The sequence below is a fragment of the Mesoplodon bidens genome (assembly GCF_964165515.1).
Source record: "Mesoplodon bidens genome assembly, chromosome: 1".
NCBI classification, from domain to species: domain Eukaryota; kingdom Metazoa; phylum Chordata; class Mammalia; order Artiodactyla; family Ziphiidae; genus Mesoplodon; species Mesoplodon bidens.
In genome coordinates this window covers 80,406,286-80,432,271 of record NC_138176.1, presented here as the reverse complement: position 1 = coordinate 80,432,271, position 25,986 = coordinate 80,406,286, and the positions used below count along the sequence as shown (strand labels likewise).

Here is a 25,986-nt window from a genome sequence, read left to right as displayed (position 1 = left end):
GTGTGGGCTTCAGTAGTTGTGGCTCATGGGCTCTACAGCACAGGCTCAGTAGTTGTGGTGCACAGGCTTAGTTGCTCTGTGGCACGTGGGATCTTCCCAAACCTGGGCTCGAACCCGTGCCCCCTGCATTGGCAGGCGGATTCTTAACCACTGTGCCACCAGGGAAGTCCCAACAGTTAATTTCTTCATCTGTAAATTTATCTTGCACAAATGGATGGTGTGGCGAATAGATTATTCACTTACTTGTAGACTGTATTTGTGTCGGGCTCTATGTGGTTGTTACTGTACCTTAGGAAGACTAACTGAAAAAAGCAACAGCAAATTGCTTTGTTCTCTTTGCCTCTAAAACTGCAGTGAAGAGTGGTTTACAATACAGACACTGCTAAAATTCTCACAGAAATATACATACTACCGATGGATTCGGCCTTTGGGGGTGCTATGGAGATCGTCATCTCTTCATTGTTTCTTGTATGTAACTTTGTAGCAAGGGAAATGAATGACTGTGAATAGCTGTTTTGTTTAAGTATTAGAAATGTATCCCTTCCTAGTGGGACTACTGAAGTCTTGCAATTTTTATCTACAAGAGTTCTATCTTTTATTCTCATGTTGTATTTGTATGTAGTGATCATTTTCAGTGTCTTCTGTCTCTTTGCTGTTTGTCAGTTAACGCTATCACAAAAAAGGGATGGGATACATTTAGAGCAAGACTTCTTCCTTGTCTTGGCACTGACATGATTGAAGTCCAGTAGTCTAGGTAGTGATAGGGCTCTGCTTACAACTACTTTTCAAACCAACAGTGTCCAACCTTAACCCCCCGACCCCTTCCCCTTTGTTTGTTGTTACTGTCTTTCCAGTATTAAAGGGTAAATTTTTAAAGTTGATAAAATTATGAATACTTTGCTTCCGCCTTAGAAAAGTAGAAAGTTAGAAGCTAGAAGTAATACACTGAGTGATCTCAATTTTTGTGTGATTAACTAAATCCGTTGAGAAACCAAATATGCTACTGTTTAGACATTTTTTTTTCATTTTACACATGAAAAATTCACTTTAAGCCACACTTTTCATTTCCTACATTGACTTGTGTCTTCACAATGAGCTCTAGTTATTTAAAACCTTTGGCACTGCCTTTTATTTCAGTGTAAAATTTAGTAAGGCCAATATATCTAAAAAACAGAAATTCCTTCTTCCTTTATGGACTCCAATGACAAGAAAATTAGTACTAGATCCTTTTTTCTTGATGTCAATTATTTGTGTATTTAAAAAATCCATTTCTGTGCATAAACACTTCTAATCATGGGATACTGTGACCATCTTGACTGAAAATGATCACCCTTATAGTAAGATGTCTTAATGGTATGTTAATTATCAACTACCAATTTTAATATGAAAATTGTGATTAATCTAAACCCCCAAATAATTAATTTACCCATTAACAAAATTCACTGGGCAGCTATTATGTGCCAGACACTATTCTAGTTGCTAGAAATAGAGCAGTGAACAACATACAATAATTCATGCCCTTGGGGAGCTTGTGTTCTATTTGGGAAGTATAAACAATTAACAAGAAAAAATGTATAGTACACTATATGGTAATAGGTATTGAGGGGAAAAATAAAGCAGGGAATGGGACTAGAAATCATGTCTGAGAGAGGTGCAGGCATTGATAGAGTGGGCAGGGAAGACCACCACAGTAAGGTAATATTTGAGAAAATATTGGAGGAAGGTGAAGAAATGAGATAGGATGATAACTAAGAGATGAACATTCTGTGAGGCAGAGAACAGCAAATGCAAAGTCCCTAAGCAGAAGCATGCTCCAGGAACAATAGAGGCCAGTGTGGCCAGAGAAGGGTGAGCCAGGGCACAAATTGAGGTAAGAAGGCTAATGGAGTAGGGGTAGAGATTCTCTAGGGCCTTATAAGCCATTTTTAGTATTTTGTTTTTAGTCCAATTGAGATGGGGTGAAGCCTTCATAAGGTTTTGAGCATAAGCATGGTTTGTTCTGACTGAGGTTTTAAGGAGATCATTCTGGCTGTTTGGGCTGAGGCTTGAATGAAGGGAGGCAGGGCAGAAGCAGGAGACCAGGAAGGAGGCAAGAGATGATAATTCATATGGAATTTCAGTGTAACTTTCAAAGGATTACCGTCTTAAGGAGTCCAAACATCAGAAATAACTGTCAGTTTTTCCTAAATAAGAGAAATATTTTAATTAGTACAAAATATAGATCAGGGAACGGTGTAAATATAGATTAAGCAGTGTTTGCTTAAAAAGTACACATTTATTGTCTAACACATTTATTGTCTAATAATAGATCAGTATTAAAACAGTTGTTTCCTTTATTTTATCACACAATCATCATAACCATTTACAATTACGGGTAGTTTAAATAACAGATAAATACAGTAATTATGTAGGCCTCATTACTTGAATATTCAAAAAACAATTTTCTTCCCCAGAGTTGTAAAATTCTATATTATCTTTGTTTTAATTTTACTTCTGTTTCATTTTTAGATTCACATAAGAATATTAAATTATTACATTATAACTTGGAACCATGTTGCTAAATATTTAAGATATATATTAAAAATCTTTAGCCGAGACTATTTTTTTTTCAACTTTCTAGCCCAATTATTAATATTTAGACACCTTGTTTCTTTTCTTCATATAGTTTTTGGTATCTTTTCTTGTACACTACATTTTACACAATATTTGCTTTTTATGGTTAGGAATCAAAATATGTACGACGTCCAATTTTGTTATAAGCGTTAAAAATTGTGATCACTTTGAGAACTTTGGTAAAAACCTCAGTTATTGGCAGAATAGCATTCCCCAGATCAGGAAATAAGGGAATTAGGATTATGTGTGACGGTGGACAAATTCACTAATTAACAGCAGCCTTTGAGAGCAAGAAATAACTCCTTTCAATCTTAGATTCTCTGGACCTCCTATTTACCTTTCATCTTCCAGCTGTGAAATTTTGAATCCCTGATGTCATGCTAACGATGCAAATTAGCAATAGAATTGCAGGTTTTTAAAGTCCCCATAATGTAAAACAAAAGGCAATAATTTGGAAAAGGCCATTCACAACTCTTTCGGTTTTGGTCTGCTTCTAAGTTTGCAATTGCATAGTTTATTAAAGACAGAGGACTGGAAGGAAGGCCCACGGGTTGTTTTAGCACTCAGCAATTCTCCTATTTTAAATGTAATGGATAGTTTTTTTCCTCGTATTTACTGTAAACAATGACAGATATGCTAATGAATAGCACGTGTTCTTGAACTATAAAGTGATTTTTCAGATAGCCATTTACGGAGTATACTCAGGTGCCACAATCCCACCAGATCTTTGAGCATACAAGCAAAGCACACACGACCTCGCCTTTTCCTTTTTCCTTTTGCAAAGCGAAAGGCACTAGACCTGTTCACGTGATGCGAGTGACGTCAGACCCTACCAGGTCGCGTGACCGACACCCAACCTTCCCACTACCTCGCCCCCGCCGCCAGAGCAGGAAATCTCGCGAGAAACCGCCTTACTATCAGAACTCACTGAGGTTACAGGGGAGTTTACTCTGTAGGGAAGGTGTGGCCCCGTGGCGGAGTTTTTGCTTTCATTCTGTTAACATTCATGGCCGAAGCAAAGGCCTTCGGGGATTGCCGGAGTCTGAGCAACCCAACCTAGAAAACGGCGGGGGGACGTGGAGAGTGAGGTGGCAGTCATATCAGAAGTGAAACGTGGCACGGCGGGCGTCGCCCCTCGCCGAAGAGGCTGCGGGGGAGGGAGGAACCCCGCGCCGGGCTCCTAGGAGCAGGCGGCGTGGCTTCTGCTGGGTGGGCCCGAGCATCGCCGGGAGGTGTGGGAGGCTGGGACCCTCCTCTGGAAACCGTCGACTACCCACATCCGGCCCCCGCTGTGTCAACACGGAGCCGCGCCCAGATGAAGCGCCTGCACCCCTCGCCCCTCCACCTAGGGCACCGCGGCTCGCGCGCCGGCGGGGGTCGGTCCCTAGAGCCCGGCGCCCACAACCGGGCTGGGGGCCTCTGCGACCCCCGGCAGCAGCCCTCAGCAGTCCACGAGTTACCCCACATATTCCCGCTAACTCAGCCCCACATTTAGGCAGGAGCCTAATTGCGGGTTTAACTGTAATTTTGACGTCTCGCCTCATTCACCTAAAGCCTCTCCCGGCTTCTCCCCCGCACATCCTCCACCCACCTGGTATCTCCCTAGACAGCTCTGCGCGTGTGTGAGGCTCGAGGAGGGAGGAAAGGAGGAATCCACGAAGGGACAGAGTTAGAGTCGCTAGCAGGAGGTGTGGGACCAGCAAGAGGAGGCTTCGCGAGGGAGGGGGTGCTGCCAGGCGCCGGGGGGGAGGCGGAGGCCTGGGGACAGCAGAAGAGGCTTCGCCCGAGACCAGCCCCTTTTCTTCCGCCGTGCAGTCTCGGAGCGGCGTGGGCTCGTGGGGAGCGCGAGGCAGCGAGGTGCCCGCGGTTGGGAGGCCGGCCCTGGCGCACCGCGCGCCCGCGCCTGCTGACAGCTGCAGCTGGGCTCGATCTGTCCGCTCCCGGCTCCGCGGCCTCCGCCCCCTCGGGCTCCCTCCCCTCCGCCTCTACCCCTCCTGCTCCGGTGAGGATCATTTCGCAACTGCTCCCCTCTCGCCCCGTGCCCGGCTGTTTTTCCATTTCCCGGTCCCTCTTCTTGAGTACTTTACCCCTGCATTTGAGGAGAGGGGCAGGAAAGGGGGCGGGTGGAACGACCGGAGGAGAAGAAGGAAGCGAGGCCCGGAGGAGGAGGAGGAGGAGGAGGAGGTGGATCGGCGGACCGTAGGGAGGAGACCCCACGCCACCCTTTCTGGTCATCTCCCCTCCCGCCCCGCCCCTGCGCATACTCCCTCGCTGGCGAGCTACTTTCGGACGAGGAAAGTGAGGGCGGCCCTGGGTGACAGCGCCGCGGGACTAGTCTTGGGGAAGCCGCGCGTCTGCTCGCGTCTTGTCCGCCGCGCTCCCAGCCAGGGGTACAGCCCGGACCCAGGATGGCTTCGACTACAACCTGTACCAGGTTCACGGACGAGTATCAGCTTTTCGAGGAGCTCGGAAAGTAAGCGCCTTTGCCGGGCACCCTCACGTCCCCTTTCCAGCAGAGGGCGGGTCGCGTTACCCCCGACCCACCGGCCTCCCGCGTGGGGCGAGGGAATTTGGGAGACGGGAGGAGAGGGAGGAGGGCCCCTGGTGTGTCAGCTCGGAGGAAGGTGCTGTGTTAGTAAGAGGAGGGGACAAAGAAGGGGCAAGACCTTCCACCCCGGCTGTGGCCCATTCCGATAATCCTCAGCCCACCTTCTCCCGCTCCCCCCACCTTTCTGCACCAGAGACTTGGTGGATTTACGATCCCTGCAGTTGTAGCTGTCATCCTGAGAAGTGTGCGAGCGTGTGTGTGTGTGTATGGAGAGGAAACAAGAACCCATGTAAAATGCAACATAGATCATGTTTTCTGTAAATAGAGATGCCGCTTGCTTCGCAGGCGTGTCGGCCGTACGACCCACGTACGTATGAGAACTGGCTGCCACAGACGGTGCCATATTTATTGATGCCGAAAGTTCAACTTGGCGTAGAGTCTATTTCGCGTCCAGTAGTTGTTCTGTCCAGGAAAAGGGCCACACCAAGGAACTCGAGCCCCTGTCCCATATCCACGATTATTCTTTGCACTAGATTACTCGCTCATCATCATCCTTCCTAGGATTTACGTGTACATCTTCGCATTCTCTGGGAGGATTTATTTATACAGGCAGCGGAAAAGCCCTTTGGTGACCGGGAGAGAGCTTCCCAAGGGTAGCCCAGCGTTCTGTAAAACGACCTCCTACACCTGACTGGCAGAACTATTGTACTTGGTGATGTTAAGGAAGGAGACAGGAGACCTACTGAGAACCTGTGCAAAGAACCTAGAGGCCGAGCCGTGAACCTTAATTTATGTAGCATCAAACCCAAACCCAAATCCTCTGTCGCTAGTTTCAAACATTGATTAAGGAAGGGGCGCGTTTATGTGTGTGTTGTTGTTTTATACAGTTGAATTAAAAGACATGTAAATATCTTTTAAATGTAATGAAAATCATCTCCTTATATATTTATGTTGTCTGCTGTTAAAACATGGAGAATATGTCGGAAGAGCAGCTTAATTCAAATCTCTCCCCTCCCCCAGCCCAAAACAGGGCACAGAGAAATCACCATAGCAGGATTTGTTAAACCCCGCACAAGTGTTCCTAAGACTTACTTTAATGAAAACAATCACCATATTTACTTACTTGGAGCCACATTACTTTTATTTTTTCCTACTAAAATAAATAGGCAGCAGATTTTTTGCTGCTCCGTCTCAGCTCTGCTCTTTGCAGGGTTTCTTCTCAGAGCATTTGGTGCTGTGTTAGAGTGAAGTGTAAAATGTTTTCAAATTTCATGTGCAAACAAGAGCCTTCGTAATTGGCAGTTCTTTTCATTTTGTTGATTAATAATGTGTGCTCCCAGTTAATGAAATCTAATTTATTCTTCAACATTAAAGAGGGTCTCAGTTTCCAGGAACAATGGTTCATTTTCTGGATATTACTATATGGTATATTGATATTTGACAATTCACTAAATTCAACAAAAATGCTCAGATGTACGTTTTTAATAGAATATCAGAACTGATTATATTGATGACCTGCTAATTATTGGTTTTCAGGGGGGCATTCTCAGTGGTGAGAAGATGTATGAAAATCCCTACTGGACAAGAATATGCTGCCAAAATTATCAACACCAAAAAGCTTTCTGCTAGGGGTGGGTATTTTCAATCACATATATATGTTACTTGTGTATTTGTCATGTTGGTTGTTTGTTCTGTTGTATGTTGGTTCTGTTGTATGTAAGTATGTCATTTAGTTATAATTGTAGCCTTAGGTATCATATGACATTTTGCGATTATTTCCTCCCTGAATGCCTCTTGGTCTGTACAGTTTAAAAATAAATGACCAAATACAATTGTTATTTGATAAATTGTTATTAAAATGCTATCTGTCCTGTGAGTAGTAGCATAAATAACTATTTTAAAGCAAATAAATGTCACTAAGTGCATTTTGCCTTTAGCTCCCCTGTGAAATAACTTTCAGAAAAAACCTGGAATGGAAAAATGTAAGTCTCACAACTGTCATTATTCCCTTTTGCTTTTGAGAGGAAAAATGGGTCATAACTCAGTTGAATCATATATTTCGATTGTAGTTACACTTGAACTTAATTCATCAAGGTATATTTAACAGTAATGGCGTTGGTAGGAAAATTTTATGGTTGCTATATTCTAGGAAATTCAGCTTGATTTTGATGTTTCTGTGTGCAGTTCAGACCTTTACTGGATCATCTGCAGTAAGGCTTCTCACTCATGTAATGTATTTTACACATGCTTTATAAACGCAAAGGTAATTCATACTCATAAAATAGCTGTTGACATAAGCAAAAAACTTGGAGAGGCCTCATTGCATTCTTTTTATTTTGTTGAACTCATGCAAAAGTACTTATACTGAAAGGGTAAGCATTCCAATTATTGTGAGCACGTGTCTAAGGTGTTTCCATGGGAATTTATGGCTTGATGAAATAAAAATGAAATTAAAATGAACAAAATGCCATAGTGTAGGTCCATTACAGTGACCTGGTTTATTTTAAGTAATGAGAGAAAAAATTCCATTAGGGTTACTTTTCCTTTAATTTGTCTTCTAAAAAGTGTTGCTTTCTAGTATCCTGATATCATTTTGTCTGTCTCTGCCATGACTTTTTTTTTTATCTTTATCGCAGATTCTACTTTTAACTTGTACTTTAGATTTAGGTTGACATTTCAGTTTATTCATTTAAATGGGGTTTTGTTGTGATTTCCTTCACCTGATTTTAATGAGTCTGAGGACGGTCTACCTGTTAAAGTAACCTGCACCATAAATTCAGGACATGAGAACTAATGAGAAGCACGTTATGCTCAATTATGTTCCCTTTCCCCACTTCTCTCTCCTCCACAGAACATCTTTAACGGTAAAGGAGTTGCTAGACTGTAAATGACATTTTAGCGTTAAAAAGAAAAAAGAAAAAGAAAAGTGAAAAAGTGTAGTCAAATTTTTTTCAGTGCTTATATAATTTCTTCCTGTGTGCTAGGTACTTTTGGCAGGAGTGGGGTATCAGTTCTTTTGGAGGCGTTACAACACCTATCCCATATCTTTCAGTGGCTTTAAATTTTCTCTCAACATAAATCAGTCTTGTGCTTCATTTTTACTAATTTCTTAGTTAGAATCATCCCTTTTCATCTACCGCAGTTCATACTACCTACACCAGGGTGGCAAATACGCCTGTCTCTGCTCACATACATTTTATTTTACTTTCTTTTGCCTCGAATGGATGGAAGATAAGTCTTCTCTAGCCTGATGGAACTCCTTCTCCCTGCCACTCTGCTGATGTTCCTCACCTGCTCATACTCTGCCTTAGAGAACAATCTACTCCAAAGCCACCTTGCCCCTTCTGGATTTAATGATCCTTATGGTTCAAATTACATTTAGGGAAAGTAGTTAGGGTGAAGGGCTAACATGCATGCTTCTTGTTCTTCCTTTGCAATTTTCTTTTCTTGTGACTTTGAGCAAGTTTCTTAACCTACTGAAGAATGAGGTGAAGAAGAAGGTGTGGGAACTAGATGCCCTGGATTTAAATTAGGATGCCCCTACCTATTATTTTTGTGATCTTGGGCAGTTTACATATTTTCTATGAGCCTCAGTTTTCTCATCTGTAAAATGAAATAATAATTTAACCCTTTTATAGGGTTTTTTTGTGACAAGTAAGTGAATTAATGCAGTATAGAACAATGCCTGCTATGTAATATGCATTAGGTGAATATTAGCTGCTGTTACGTCATTGGGTTGTTTTAAGGATCAAAGGAAATTATTTGTATGACAGAACTTGAAAATCATAAATCCAGTGGCAGCCTTGATTTAGCTGTGAGGACCCGGTTTGAATCTTGGTTCTATTATTTAGTGTACTTAGTATTGTAGATTTGGTTCGGTCACTTAACTTTTCTTGGTCTCAGGTGATTCTTCAGTAAAATGGGGGAAAAAGGGCTTCCCTGATGGCGCAGTGGTTGGGAGTCCGCCTGCCGATGCAGGGGACTCGGGTTCGTGCCCCGGTCCGGGAAGATCCCACATGGCCGCTGAGCCTGCTCGTCTGGAGCCTGTGCTCCGCAGCGGCGGGGGGAGCACAGCAGTGAGAGGCCCACGTACCGCAAAAAAAAAAAAGGGGGGGGGATAATCCCTATATGGTATAATGGGTTGTTTTGAGGATTCAGTGAATTTTATGAGAAATACTTCTTAAAAAGCGCAAAGTGCTGTGTCAATTTTACTTATTACTGCTCACCTATAAAATACTATTGTACTTTTCCTTCAAAATGTTCAATTTATTTTATATTGTCACACCAATTAGAGTTGTTTATAGGATATTTATACCTTTGAATGTATACATTTGTTAAACCTATACTGATAGTAAGCTATAAACTCTTAATGGGAGAATACCATGCTTTCATTTTTTAGTATTACATTCTACAACATTGAGAACATAGTAGGAGGGGCACAGTGCAGAGTGACTCGTATCAAATGTGGCTATTAAATGGTGTGTAAAGGAGTTAAGATACCTAGTTCATTCCTAAGAACAAGCAAATACTGGATGTGAAGAAGTCTGTAAGGTAGTATACTAAGAGCAAGTGCTTAAAAATATGAATTCTCCTTTCAAAGCACTCCCTTCCCAGAAGATAATGATCCTAAAAATCTTCTTTTGCAGAAAAAAAATTTAAAGTAATTTCCTTAAAGGGAAATGTAGAATGAAATGCAAAACAGCATTTTTTCACCTCAAGGTAATGACTTTTTTTTTTTGATTGCATATGGCAGTTTTTGTGGATCATGTAAATTTGTGCAAATTTTTGTTTGTATTATTAGAAATGTCATACCTCTGTAAATCCAAGTTTTAAGCCTATTTGTTTTAAAGACCAAGCAGGTCCTTCAACTCCATTAAATAATGTTCTTTAAGTGTAACATTACAACTGAAAAAGAAAGGCCATTGTCAGTACATCTAAGACCATGAGGGAATTGCCAAAACTTTGGCTACATTCCTGCATAAATTTGCACCTCCAACTGTACTGTCACCCATGTATTTTTCTGTGCCTAGATTTTAATGGATTTCCAGCAGACAGTTTCAGTTGCATTTCCTCTCAGCTGTTAGTCACACACAGCATATTTGGGAGACTCAGAGTCTGTTGCAGAATTTCTTTCCTTTTGCGTTAACACATGCATGCAAAGAGCATTCATACTCTTTGCATGCACTCTATTCATACATTCATACAGTACTGATCAGATAGATGAGTACATTCATATATAATTTGGCTTATTTTTAAAATAAAAAATAGTGTAGAAATGTTTCAGTCATCTGAAATTTTATATGTAATTTCTGTCCTCTAAAAATTTTTTTGTTAGCTAGGAATAGAAGGCATGCTTAGTAAATGGTGGATAGTGATAATAGCATTTTCTTATATTATTACCATGAGAAGTAGAAATTATATCATTTTGATAATTTAGGTTAGTACTTAACAAATGCTAATTTGCCCTTCTCTTTTGATATTTTGTCTATTTTGACATTTTTATAACTGTAAGGTACTGTCAGATTATGTAAAGTCCATGAAGGACTGTGATTGCAGTTCAGAATCCAGTGGACTGATGGTTCTGGTGGCAGATGTCTTTGGAAACAGTACATGTGACTTATTTCACATTTTAAAGCCTCCTTGTGGTAAAAGATTTTTGTATTTTTTTGATCATTAGAAACCACTTCTTATTACATAGAGTCTGTGATATACCACAAGTCATTGTTTTGTAAAATATTATAAATTACAAAAGAAACTTGAAATAGTATATGCTATTACAAGTATATTTTACCTCTATTGCTAAAGTTAAAATGGGGTTTCATTTTATATTTCTGTAAAACTTCAGATATAATGCAAGTAAACTTTGATTTTGCTAGTTCTGTTAATTCCTAGATTGGTATTACTAGAACATGAATCAGGACTTTATAAACTGTTTTGACCATGTACAGAAAATTAGGTCTCCGCTGTGAAATCTGAACATTGCATGTATGTCCCTAAGTAGTCTTATTTATGTTAGAACAGGGATGTCAATAACTAACTCTTGCTACACTATTTTCTTTTTTTGGCATCCAGACAGTCAAGAAATTACCGTAATTTCTCAACCTCGTGGTTACTTGTCTTGAATTGGAAGTAGAACTGAGACGATATAGGTGAATCAAGTTGTTCTGATTATACATTATTGATTTGGCAATTTGGAACTAATTGTGCAAATGATACTGACTTTTGAAAAGTTTCTTGGCTCAAGCAATATTCTCAGAAAAAATTAGTAAATCATTTGATTTTTGTACATGGAATCTCTACAACTTTTCAATTATTGAGACCCAAAGTGGCATGTATCATCCTTATCATTTTAGTGTCCTTTGGTTATGTTTAGTTGTATTTACATTTACATAGGCTTTAATATTAAATATTTACTTTTCTATTTTGGTGAATAAAAATATTATTGATATTCAAAAGTAGGAGATAGAAAATAAACATGTATATCTATATTTCCAGGAAATAATGAAAATACTTTAAGTATTCCAGCATCATTAAATAAGGCAAACTTAGGGAATGTGGTTGTCAAGTACTTCACTGTGATGGTTAATAACTCGTATAACCTCTACCTGACTGATCATTCAGTAGGAATTGAACACCCTGAGAACCTTGATTGTTTATACATTTAGATTAATACTTTTCATTTCCATTGAAATATCGAATCAATTCAATATAAAAACTAAAATTTAGTAATTACTTTTTATGAGTTTTTTCAATGTTAGCAATCATGAATTACTATAAAGCACATAGTAGGATTTTCTTGGACATTTAACTTCTTTTGTTAACTCAAAGTTTAATTTTTAAGTCTTTTCCTTGGGCTCATACTGAGGTAGGCCAGCTCCTAGTGTCTCTAGGGCTGGTCAGTATTTTTTTTTTAAAGTAAATACTAATTTATTGGGGTATAGTGTGTACAGTTTTTTTTTTAAATAAATTATTGGCAATTGCTTAATGATTATTTACATGGAAGGCTATTTTAAAGCTTTTAAATTATAGTAGTATCATTTAGTAAATTGTACTGCGATATATTAAATGGAGCCTTAGCAAAATATTTTTACTGTAAAATATAATACCTTTATAATTTATATTTTATACTGCTTTATAGATTACTAAGCACATTCACAAAGATGACCTCATTTTATGTTTTTATTTGATAAATATTTAATGATTAAAATTATTAAATTTTACACATCTACACAAATAGAGAGCACAGAAGACATAAATGATGGTATAATTCTAGCATGAATAAAGTGTTGTGGATTTTCAAAGGAGGGAAAGATTATTCCTGCCTAGGGAAATGAAGGAAGGCTTTTATATAATATGGATTGGAATAAAATTTTAAAACCATAATGCAGATGGGGCTCAAGTACCAAAGTCTAAATAAACAATTTGGAGAGAGTGTTCAAAATAGTTTAGATATCTGATTATAATGAAAATGTTATTGTATTCTTATGGTATGTTTATTGTGACTATTAGTAAGAAGTTATTTTTGTAGTAGGAAATTTTTTAGGTGACAAAATTCTTATGATTCCAGTTAAAGTAGATATCACAATACTTAAGGTGAATTCATAGACCTTTCATCTGCCATAACCTGTCTCTTATTCTAGGATGGGGAAACTGGTAGGTTTGGAGGGGAGAGAGCACAGCTCTGTTTGTTGTTAGGTTTGGATTTTAAATATCAACTATTATAATTATACACAGTCACAGAACAACATCATCACTGACTTTTTTAGTTAGGTGAACCCTTTTCTAATACTACAATCTCCTTTTAAGACACTTTATTTAATCCACACTGCAACATTCAGATAGACAATGTTATCTACATTTTTAAATAGAGTTAATAAGAGTTACTCTGAGTTACTAAGAGCTTCATTGTTAGTAAATGGTAGAATCAAGAATTTCAACCCGGTTTTCTCTGGCTCTAAAGCCTGGATCTTTCTATCATCACATCCCATTGATTGTTGTTACAGAGAACTTATCTTAATCTTTCTGTACTGATCTGTATGTGCTTGACTCATCTCCCCACTAAACTTCAGGTTCCTTTATAAAAAGAACTATGCCTTATATACATCTTTATATTCCCAATGCAGTGTATGGAACTGAGTATTTATTGGGGGAAAATATATTTTGGGTTCCAACTTGTGAGAGAAGACAGTGTTTTAATTGCTGCAGCAACATAAGATCAAAATGAAGTTTCAGAAGGCCTCGCCATGCTGTTTTGTGAAAGGAAAACAATGTAGTGAAAAATCTTTTTAAAATGGTAGGAAAGGGGACTTCCCTGGTGGCGCAGTGGTTGAGAATCTTCCTGCCAATGCAGGGAACATGGGTTCGAGCCCTGGTCTGGGAAGATCCTACATACAGCAGAGTAACTTAGGCCCGTGAGCCACAACTACTGAGCTTGCGCGTCTGGAGCCAGTGCTCTGCAACAAGAGAGGCCGCGATAGTGAGAGGCCTGCACACCGCGATGAAGAGTGGCCCCCGCTTGCCACAACTAGAGAAAGCCCTCGCACAGAAATGAAGACCCAACACAGCCAAAAAAAAAAAAAAAAAAGGAAAATAATTACAGAATAATGAAATATTTTGGTGAACTTAATTTATTAACTGATTAACATAAAGTTCCTAGGATTACTTCTTCTAAATGATTTACTTAAAACTCAGCCCTTAGCCAAAGCTCAGAGAAACCTGCTCAGAAAGGCATTCTCCTCTGCCTCATCTTGTTAGACCAGTGAAGAATGGAAGACAAATGTGTGTTTCGTTGTTTCTTCTTGGACAGCACTGTTGTATGTGTCAGATTCATACAGAAGTATGGCAACTGAAAGAAAAATACAAACTTAAGTTTTTTATTTGTTGGAAAAATAACTCGTGGGTATAGCAAGTAGTATAAAGATATATGTATAATATTGTTATGTAATATTTATATACAGTTAATTGTTCTACCTAAGGTTCTCTACTTTTTGTTAGATTGCACAGGGATTAAAAAAATTGTTACATAAAATTTGATATATGCAATTATGCATATTTAATTATAAAACAGTAATCAAGCACTTAGTAAACCTCCACCCAACTTAATAATTAGAACATTCCCTTTATAATTTTTTTATTATTATTTTTATTTTGCGGTACGCGGGCCTCTCACTGTTGTGGCCTCTCCCGTTGCGGAGCAGAGGCTCCGGATGCGCAGGCTCAGTGGCCATGGCTCACGGGCCCAGCCACTCTGCAGCATGTGGGGTCTCCCCGGACCGGGGCACGAACCCGTGTTCCCTGCATCGGCAGGCGGACTCCCAACCACTGCACCACCAGGGAAGCCCCATTTCCTTTACTTTTGAAGCTGCTTGTGTGTTCTTGCTGATTCCCATCCCTTGCCTCATTCTAAGAGTTAATCACTATCCCTAACTTTTTTGGGAGAGCCACCTCTTTTATTTCCCTATACTCTGGGACTTTTTAATTAACTGGTTGATCTTAGTCGATGAATCAGGTGCCAATGGAAAAACTATGCACTTATTATCTAGGTAAATTGTATTTTATTTTGAGTTGTATGTGTATAAATCATGGAATAAACTGCATTAATTCTCATATATTAGTATATAATCTTACCCTCTCTCTTAAGGCTAGAGAAGGCTTAAATTATTTGGAATTTTTTTAGTAACAAGAAATTCCTTTTGAAGAAATTTCATTTATAATGATGGGTACACGTTGAAATCAGTAAGAGTAAGTTGTATAAAACTAACTTATTAAAGGTAAATGTAGTAAGTGAAAATTAATCAGATTTTTATTCTGTCTTATAGGGAAGTTATAGAGAGTTGAGATATGCCACATTATGACATTAGTATTTAAATTAAAATTTGATGTTTTGGTAAAGAAATACTTTTGCAATTTTTGGAGGCTATGTTATAGATAACTTAAATTTCTGCTGACGTGTATTGACTAGTAATCCAGGCCCAAACTCTCCACATCCCCAGTGGACTCATCATTTTCCCCTTCTGTGAATGACAATATAATTTCCCCAGGCTTTCAAGAAGGCTTAATTCCTTTCTTTTCCTTAACCAGTCTTTCCCTTAACCTATCTCAACTCCTTTTCCTTCTCTTCTTTCTCACCATTCTAATTTGAGCTTTCTTTTCCTCTTAATTCAACTCTTTTAAATAGCTTCTTACACAGGTTTTCCAGCTGATAGTTGCAACATTTTTTATCCATTTAATCACCTCATCACTAGACCTCTAAGTACCCACTGTGCTGAGCATTTGATCAGATCTAGAGATGGATGTGAAAGGTAGAGATTCTGCCCTCAGGTATTTCATGATCTATTAATGTGGATGCTAGCCTGGTAAATACAGTATACGGAGCTTTTAAGGGCTGTAATAGGGGTATTCACAGGGCCTTCAATGGAGATACGGTTGGAGGTGGTTGGTATCACAGATTTCATGAAGAGATTTATGTGTGAGATTGTGTTTAGAATGATAAGTGAGCCTGTTAGAAAAAAAGGAGAAATGGTTGGCCAGGCAAAGTAAAGCAGCATGTTCAAAGGAAGGGGAAAAGTCCGGCTCCGCCCTGCAGGTAGAATGAGTACACCCAGTACTGTTGAACTCCTCTCTCCTTTAAGACCCAGTTCAGGTGCTGCTTCCTCCAGGAAGCCATCCCTGACTTCCTCTCCACCCCTCCTTCCCTTCTCTAGCCAGTTGTGATGATTTTTCTCATCTCTTGAGTACCTTTTTCATGTTTCTTTAGGAGCTTGTCACATGTCTCTCCTTGTATTGCAGTTATTTATGTTGTAGCTTTCAAGCATCTTGTGGACATTTTTAAACTTATCTTTGAATCTGTGCCTGGCATGGTAATTACAATATTGCATATACTTGTCAAAGTTTGTTGAATGAATGGACAAATGAATGGGTGAGCAAATAAGATTCTGTCTTTTGAAATAGACCTTTGATTAACAGAGTCCTATGACAGATAAAATAATGAAAATTGAGTTAAGGTTTCATGTCAGGTGGCATTCACTAACTGAATAAATTAATTCTCAATTATTCACAATTCCCTAATTATTCCATTAGCTTTCAGATGACAGATTATTCATTGGAAAGAATTTTGTATAATTCAGTAAAATTTTGAGTAACTACATACAAATTCTCATTGCTTTTTTTTTTTTAAACCATGTAATGTAAAGTGGCTCAATAATAAGGGGTGACATTTTCATTGTCTGTGTGTCCATCAGTATCACTTAGGTAATGTCAGATTCATGTCATCATTAAATTTTTAAAACATGTTTGGATTTTTAAATTTTTGATCCATTCTCCAGAGGTGGTTACTTTTTCACTTAGCTTTTAACAAAGCTCACTTTAAAAAGCATTTTGGTGATACTTTATAGAGTTTTGTGTACACAAATCATGGATATTATTTGCTTAGAGTAATTATTTGATTTTTTAGTAAAGGCAGTTAGAGGCCAGCCGTTATAATTGCTGTGTCTGTCAATTCTGAAACTTGGTGGAAGGACTGGGAAGTGTACTTGTTTCAATATTGGGAAACAGAACACATATTTTAGAACACTTATTTGTGTTTCCCCTTCAAGGAACTTTTCTTGTGTGATATGTTACAGGAAATTGGGGATTTCACAATTCTATAACTTTACAGTATATATCATATATATATTTTAGAAAATATGCTCTTTTCATAAAAGCGTTTCAATCATATTTTTAAATGGCAATTTAAAGGCCAGATATGGCAGAAGTGATTTGTGAAATTAGTTCAGCTGAACATTCTGGCCATTTTGTAGAAACTTTATTTATGATGAATCTTTTATTATTTTAGTAAAGCAAATTGTATATGCTTTTATATTAAAGATTATATATATATTCATATTTGTTACAGAGAGAAATGTACACTTTGGACATACCTCTGGAATACTTTTTAAATTATTTATTACCAACTTGGATAAAAACACTTAAAAATTATATAAAAATATATATTCTAAATACAGAATTGGGGAAGTACAGAAAAATAGAAAGAGGAAGACACATTCAAAGTTGTTACCCCAAACAATCACTGTTACTATTTTGTTTTCTTTCTTTCTTTCTTCTTAATTTGTCAGAATACTAGACTAAAATACACAATTTTGTGTCCTGCTTTTTTGCTTAATATTATAAAATTTCCCTATGTGACTACAAATCCTTTGAATTACACTTCACTAAGTAAAACATCAGTTTTATATTGCTAACTTTTTAAAAAAATGTTCTTTGCTATGATAAATGACATGATAGTAAACATTGTTTTGTAAAACTTTTTCATATTTCTGATTCTTAGGGGATATTCATAAAGGAGAATTAATGGGTTAGAGGATTGAATTATCAAAATTCTTGATAAATGTTGCCAGATTGCATTATGCAATGTTGTACATTGCCACCAATAACATTTAACTATGCTAGTAAAGCTGAATTTTGGGAAGCATGATTCTAAATTTCAATTTCAATTTAACAAAAGAACAGTTACCTTGTTCCACACCCCCTGCTAAATAAACAAAGTACAAAGATAAGGTCCTTCATTTCAAGGTGAAATAGATGTGGAGTCAAGTATATTACCAGGCAGGTGATAAGTGTCACAATCGAAGTATATTATCAGGCAGGTTGATGAGTGTCACAATGTAAATATTTACTCATTCTGGGGTATAAGAAGGTAACTGGGTTGTTGAAAGGTAAGGGAAAACTTACTAGAGGAGCTGATCTTGGAACTGGGTTTTGAAAATGACCACTTTTGAATTTAAAGTTGGATAGAAAAGATATAATAGGATATTATTTAAAAAATTAATGACAAGCAAAGAAATCATTAAGTGCCAATAAAGAGTGAACTGGAAAGTATATAAGTATTTTTTAACCCTGAGTGGTCAACCTACTGTATATAAAGTTTCATGAAAGCGTGCAAAAATTGATGAAAAGAGATGGACATTTTTTCTTTCAGTGAATCATACAAGTGCAGCAGGATCTGTTGGAAGGTATTAAATATGTTGGGTTTTGGGGATTTTACAGCCCTGAGTCATTAGGGATGAACAGATGATAAGAGAGGAATAATAACTTATCTACCTCATATTTTGTTTTATGTAGCTTTGAGGCAAATACAAAAAAAATTTTGAGTGACTGAGTGAAAGATAAAAGACAGGAGGATAATTAGAGTTTTTTTTTTTTAAATCAACCAATATTAAAAGTGCCCTAGGGAATCCCATTTGTGTTTATAAACAAGAAAAACTAGATGGTTTCTGCAATTGTGATATTGGATGAATAACTTGTTAAGAAAATGTAGGTTTTGGTTCAAAGCCAAAGGTAAGTAAGATGTCTAAAAATGGTATTGACATTATTCACTGCCTGAATTCCCAGTGTCTAGAGTAGTGCCTGGGACCCTTCACAGATATTTATTGAATAAATGAATGAATAAATGACTCCCAAACTAAATCATATTATGATAAATGAATACATATTTAGGGACCCAGAACTTTTAGCAGTTAGATTTGTATACACTGTACTCTTTTAAGAAAAACTCAAAATTAACAGATTAATTCTGTGATATGATATATAATTTAGCACAAGCTGATGGTAGAAAATAGTCATTTATTCCCTTCCCTTAAATAGTGGAAAAAATATCTCATTCACTTAGAAGACAACTTCAATTTAAATATTTAACCTCCCTAGCTAGGCTTAACCATGCAATATTTTCCTCCTAATTTTTTTTAAGGGAACTTATCATCTATAAAACATTTTAATTTGTAAGATCTCCCCAGTTTTGTTAATATTAAGGACTATGTAACTTGTAGTTTAAAGGGGGGCTATATTGTTTTATTCTCTCTATATATATACATATAGATATATGTGTGTGTGTGTATATATATATATATATATATATATATATAATTCAGAGTAGACTTTTTTTGTTTTGGTGTAGGAGCTTTGTGGAGGAGAAAGCCTTCTATTGACTTCAAAAACAGTGACTCAAGGTTGGTATAGTCATTAGAAAGTAGGGTGGGAAAAATCCTAATTCCAGTTTGCAAGCAGAATTTCAGGGTCAAAGTCTACTGTTATCTGAGTGGAGGGCTCCTGATTTCAGGCCACTTTTCATTTAGGCCAGTTTTCATTCTAGTAGAATTGGAGAAGGAAAAAAAAAAACGTATCAGAGAACTATTGAGCTCCTATAAATGTAAATAAGATTGAGGCCTACTTTCACTAGTATTTATATGCTTTGAAATTATTTTTGGAAATAAATATTCTTTGGATTGACTTTGCCCCCTGCTTCTATGTATTTTATGATCAGGAGAAGGGATAACAAAATTTAATTGTTAACCTTAAGTCTGTTTGAAAGAAGATATCATATCTCATCTTGACAGAGAACCAATTATTGGATTACTTACAGTGCTGTATCCTCTATTTAGTGCTAATAATCATAGTATCTATCATCGGCCAGTGACATAGTATAGAGAAGGCCCTAAGACTTGAACAGGAATGGCTAAAGGATCACTGAGATAGTTAATCTTTTAAACTAATAATGATTTTTTTAATGAAATTAATATCTGTTAACCTTTTGCAAACTTTGAGAAACTATTTTAGGTAGGAGACTATGTTTTAGAATAATCTGAACCAACTAAATCCAAATTGAGAGATACCAGTATTAGAAATATACAGTGAACACACACAGAGTCAGTCTTAAAAATAGCACTTAGCTTTGAGAGGATAATTTCTCCTCCATCTAGCATATAAATGTTTCATTCAGACTGTTTATAGCAAGCTTTGGGGAAGAAAGGTGGAGGGAAGTGAGAAATGAGTCTTGAAAAATTCTTGTAGCTCACAGTAATGCTTGGTTAGCGTCTTTCATTCAAGGATGTGAGACGTTCCCTAACTGAGTCCCACAGTACTTCTGGAGTGTGTCTGAGGGACACTTGGGGATTCTTGTGTCCAGTGCTGTGAGGCCTGTCCTCCTGAGTGGCATGTTGCAGCTGTTTCATAGTGCACGTCCCATTCCCTCCTGTGCCATGGAGTGGAGGAGCCAGCATTACCCAGCTGAAATAGCAGAGGGATTTAGAGAGCAAGGAGCGAATTACCTGGACTGGAATTTGGGTAGGTCTCTGGGTCAGTAACCCTATTCCCATAAAAATATTCTATCTTTAAAACATTTTATATCCTGCTTTTTTATCCCCAAGAAAGTAAAGTCTGTCTCTCTTTTCCTCTGTATGATTATGTACCTTTGGGAGCTTAACATTTAATAATGAAGAATACGATAGCCTATATCTACTCTTGATGAGGAAAGAAAGCAAGGTTAGCATTTTCCCTAAAAGTTTTCAGGGCTATTTGCATTATGCCTTGGCAAAAGCAAGCTGTAGGAGGCATGAAAATAATAAAATATGCTCAGTTCCCACAAAGAAACGTGTAGCATGGTTTGGAGAATAGGAGACACACATAAATGATTATAGGAAAGATAAAGATGAGTAATAAAACAATGTAGTATGATAATTCAGTGTACCTAGTAGCGCCATTTAGTTGTAGAAGCAAGAAAAGTAACACTGAGGAAGTAGAAGTTAAGATGGATGGGAGGAAGGAAGGATAAAGGACACAGGGGTGCAGAAATGTTTGGGCAGAAGATAGAGAATCTGGGAAATCAGGAAAAAAAACCCAAAATTGTAAATATGTGAAGGTTTTTGATTGCCAAGTTGAGAATATTGTCTTAAATACAGCGGTGACACTTTAAAGAGGTCATCTAAGACATTACTGGGCAGCAGTGAGTAAGAAGGATGGATTGGCTTAGAGTGTAAGATACTGAAATTCTGAAACCTTAAGATAATGAAGGATAAGGCTGACTGGGGTTTCAAGTTGAATCATGGGGAAAATTGTAACTTTCATATAACAAACTGAGAAGTCAAAATCAAGAACTGATTTTAATGAAGGAAGATGATGAATTGACGTGTGTTTAAGCTGTATATTCAGGTTGAAATATCTAAAAGACCATTGAAAATTGAGCATGATCCTTGAGGAAGGGACTCGGGAAGCAGCACAGTGTACTCTATAGGTTAAGAGCATCTGCTCTGAAATCAGATTGCCAAGGTTCAAGATCTGTCTCTACCAGTTCCCAGTTCTTGTGATCTTGGGTGAACTTAGTAACGTCTCCAAGCCTTGTTTGTTTGTTCGTTCATTTGTTTTTAATCTATAATAAACTGCAGTAATCAGTTTAGCTGCTTTTTGTGACTTGTCTGCACAGAGATGACATGCCAGTGGAAAAGATCACAAAGGACAGAAGATAGAAAGGAAAGAAAAGAGAGCCTAGGACAGTGATGTGGGGGAATACATACCTGCATTTTAATGGATGAAAGGGGAAGTAGGATTAGTTTAAGAGAAGTGATAGGATATGTCAGAAAAGGAAAATTCAGTGCTTTGAACTCAGAGAATTTCTGCAAAGGAGGGGATGGCTAGTGATGTTCAATGTTACAGAGAAATAGAAAGAAATGAGGACCAAGAAAAGGCCTTGGTTTCCCAGATAGCAGAATTTCAGTCATGTGAGTGAAGGAGTCATGAGGATCAGGCTAGTCTGTTATTCATCTTCACATCCTTGTAACTGAGCATGTTGCCTGAAATATAATTGGTATTTAATAAATATTTGCTGAATGGAGATAGAAAAAAACCTATTTCTTTGGATTAAAGAATAAATGGATATAACATGCAAAACCTTGGTTGTTTAATAAAATAGGAAAAGAGAGACAGACACACATGCCAAGGGGTAATTTCAGGGATTAATCCAGTCAAGGGAATTAACTTTGGTGATAAGTAAAACTGAAGCTTATTTGAAGGAAGAGGAAAAAGAATCACTAGAGAATAGAAAGACTGATAATGTAAAGGAAGAGTGTAAAATCTGGGAGGTAGAGCCCTGGAGACTTGGGTGTGTGTGGGAAAAAGACATTCTTCTTCTTCAGGGGGCAGCAGGAGAAGACTGCACAGATGCTAAGGCATTTGGAGTGGAGAAGACAGTTACCGTTCAGCTGAGAATAAGAGAACTAGAAGTAGGAATGAGAGCTTAGAGAGAACAGATTTGGGATGGTCTTTGGGGATTGTAGAGAGGGGTCCCCCAAAAGCAGTGTGCAGTGGGTCATTAGCAGGTACAGTGAACATGGCCTTGAATCTAGGCCCAAACTGCCTAGGTCTTCACAAGGTGAGGTGGGATTTTGGCACTTTTTAAACATTTAAGGAGGAAGGTTTCTTTTTCTTTCGCTTTTCTGTTTTTTTTTTTATATTTTCTTTAATTTGTACAGCTAGTAAGAATAGAATTTAAATCCAGCCCTAGGTAATAGCAAAAGCCCTTGCTGTTGTCATTCTATTATGTTCTTTCTACGGTACATCTGGCAGGACAGAGGAGGTGGGGAGGAAGTTAGAAAGCAGAAAATTGGGAAGAAAGTTTTATTCTACAGGAATGACAGCCACAAAGATACCATTTTGGAATGTTTGGTAGCAGATTTCTCCTTCTACCTGAAAGGGAAGCCTGGGGACTCTTTAGTTCACAATCTACATTAGGTATTTCCCTAATTTCTATCAATTTTTTTCAATTTCTCTACATAAACAAGACTCTGCAGGCAGCTTTTAATGTTTGAGTTATCCATAATTTCATCAGTAGGAAAGCACTGCTTATGGAGGAAAATTATTACAGATCAGGAATATGAAATAAATATTGTAAAGACATAAGCTAGTTCATCCTGGATGTATTATTACCAACCTTTAATAAGGTTTATCATCACGAACACTCAATTTTATGTGCCTTTGCTTACTTTCCTATATGTGTATCTCTGGTTCATTGACTATGATGATAAGGACTTTTGGTTTGATAAGTTTTCCCAAAAGCATTGGTTTAGTGAATAATTTTCTTAAAAATTTGTGTCATTTTTCTGTTTGTTTTTCTAAGTTCACTACAAAGACAGTGAACCCAAAGATTGTAAGTGAGGTAGATGTGATCAGAATGTGTTTCATTTTTTTCTTCTTATATCAAATACTTTTCCATTTCCTTATTCATTTCCCAGTTCTTTCTCCCTTTTCATGTTACTATGATGTTTAGTATATAATTACTCCTACTTTTCTCTCCCTCTACCACCTGATTTCCCACAAACGACATTGTGTCTTGAGTTTGGACTTTTAAGTTCTAGAAAAGAAGACATCTTTACACCATTCTGAGTTACTAGCTTTTGTCTAATAAATGGAAATTTGAGGTCTTTTATGCTGAAGTTTTTGTAGCCCTGGACTTTGTTTCTCTAGTTCCCAAGGGATCTCATGTCTTATTTTACCCCCATTACATCAGTCATCATTCATTCACTCATTTACTGAACACACATTTATTGAGCAACTACTATGGGTGGGCAAATTTCTAGATTCTAGAAATACAGCTGTGAGCAAACTTGGTATGGGAGAGGCTGGAGGAGCCATTTAAATAGATAAGTGCCCTACAGTGCTATGAAGTAAATAAAACAGGGCCATAAGTTAGTGACCCCAAGTGGGGTTACTTTGGATAGGCCTCTCTGAGGACATTAGCATTTGAGCTGAGACGTTAATAATAAGAAGCAAACTATGAGAAAATGTGAGAGAACATTCCAGGCCAAAAGACCAAGGTGACAATGAGCTTGCTAAAGAGTAGGAAGAAAGCCATCAAATCTGGAGTGTAATTAGCCAGGAGGAGAGAAGTACACAGCACAGTGATCTTGGGAGATGGGCAGAGGGCAGATTGGATAGAGCCTTTTAGCCAATATGAAGGAGTTTGAATCTTATTTTAAAGCAGTGGTAAGCCATATTGAGGATGTGGATCAGGGAAGTGATATGACCAGATTTTGTCTTAAAAATCTCCCTCTGGCTGCCATGTGGAAAAGAAATTGGAAGGATGTGTGAGTGAAAACAAGACTAGTTAGGAGACTCTTGAAGCCTATGGGAGATGTGAAAGTGGCAGTAGATATGGTGAGAAGGATGTATTTTGGAAGGAGAAGATACAGGACTTGCTGATGGAAAGATTGTGAGGTGTGAAGGAAAGTGAAGAGGCATGACTACTAGATTTGTAGCCAAATCAACTGTCCAAAGGTGGTGCTGTTAACTGAGATGGGGAATAGTGGAGTAGAAGTAGATTGGGGTGGAAAATCAAGAGTACAGGTTTTGATGTGTTAAATGTGAGATTCCTCATTCCCCAGAGAAACCTCTTACCTATTAGCAGTTATTCCCTGTTCCCACCTTTCCTTCTTTCTCCTGCCAACTCCAGGCAACCACTAGTCTACTTTGTATGTCTATAAATTTGCTTATTCTAGGCATTTTATAGATATATAATTATACATTATGTAGTCTTTTGTGACTGGCTTCTCTCATTTAGCATAATATTTTCAAAGTTCATCTATGTTGTAACATGTTTTATTGTTGACTAATGTTCCATTGTATGGATATACCACATTGTGTTTATACATTCATCAGTTGATGGGAATTTGGATTGTTTCCACTTTTTGGCTGTTAGTATAAATAATGCTGCTATGAACACTTGTGTCCAAGTTTATTGTGAAAACCTATGTTTTTATTTATCTTGTATATGTTCCTAGGACTGGAGGAAATACTGTACACACACAAACACACATTCAAGAAATACAAAGTAGTTTATGAAAAAGATAGTACCCTGTAGTGTACTATAGGAATTATTGATTTACTAACCTGATTAATTTTCATTATAACATATGTGCATGTAACACATAGGTAAGAAAGTATTGTAATTTAGTTAGATCTTTTGATGTGTGAAAAAGAAATGGAAGTAGAGTTTCAGAGTAAGAAAGTGAATTATGACCATCTTCCTTTATGTATGACAAATAGAGACATCATACCAATTCGGAAGGTCTTTGTTTAACCATTATTTTAAATTAGCTGTACCCAGAGTTGAAAGGAACATCTGTTTCACGTCAAAGAATCATCAATCCAACCTGTCTATTCCTGTATGATCTCCTTACACATGTCAACTATTACTGGAAAGAATTTGGCCTGGGGATCTTTATTTGTATCATGGATTTTTGTTAGAATATTGATGCAAATGGGTATTTTTCTTTTGATTGAATGGGAAGTGTGGTAATATTCTTACACTAGACCCACCCCTTCCTGTTACCCCTTTGTAGGAGAGGTGTCTGTTTCTGCACATTACTTGCCAGGCTGTGGCAGATACCCATAGTCTTGTGGACACTGGTATAAAATTTGCTAGATATTTTGCTTTTGTGGTGGAGAGCTGTTTTGAGGAGTGACTGGGGGGCTAGGGGGTGCTGAGAAGAAGTGGGCTGAAGTTGTCTTTCACTAAAATCCCAGATTAGCTTGATAATCAGTGAGAAGTTTCCATTTTCATCTTTTAAATTGAAGAGTGAATTTAGGATTCATTAAAGGCCTAAGAATACTGCCTCTCTTTCCCATGAAATTTGAGTGACGAATTTCAGTTCTCTTTTGCAGCATTGTATTTTCTTGATCTGGCAATGCAAGATTAACCCATCTGTGGATTATTTTCATGTATTGTGCTTCTAAGTGCTATGAACAGTTTTAGGAATGAAAAAGAAAGAAGGAAAAAAAATTTTTTTGGAAGGGGTATGCTAATTCAGTTAGCATTTATGTTTACAACATTAAAAAACCTACTTTGCATTAATGGTGAGACATTTGTTGGATGGTTCTATATTGCCATATATATTTACAATTTGATAGCTATTTCCAAATGAATTGATAAGCATTGTTCCCCACATTACATCTTTCATAAAATGCTTTAATTAGTTTTGAAGGCTAGGTTGGATTAATAGCCT

General features: G+C 37.6%; 1 protein-coding gene across 8 annotated transcripts in view; it reads left to right on the top strand.

Moving 5' to 3' along the window:
• Positions 1–4,806: 4,806 nt before the first annotated feature.
• The window catches only part of CAMK2D (calcium/calmodulin dependent protein kinase II delta), a gene marked incomplete at its 3' end in the record, with an annotated part of 293,535 nt that continues 272,355 nt past the window's right edge, over positions 4,807–25,986 (top strand). For all 8 annotated transcript variants that reach the window (XM_081226703.1, XM_081226704.1, XM_081226702.1 and 5 more), the window contains exons 1-2: positions 4,807–5,086; positions 6,698–6,792. In XM_081226703.1, the coding sequence (XP_081082829.1) occupies positions 5,022–5,086; positions 6,698–6,792 (160 nt within the window). In that variant the 5' untranslated portion in view covers positions 4,807–5,021. The remainder of the gene's footprint in view (positions 5,087–6,697; positions 6,793–25,986) is intronic.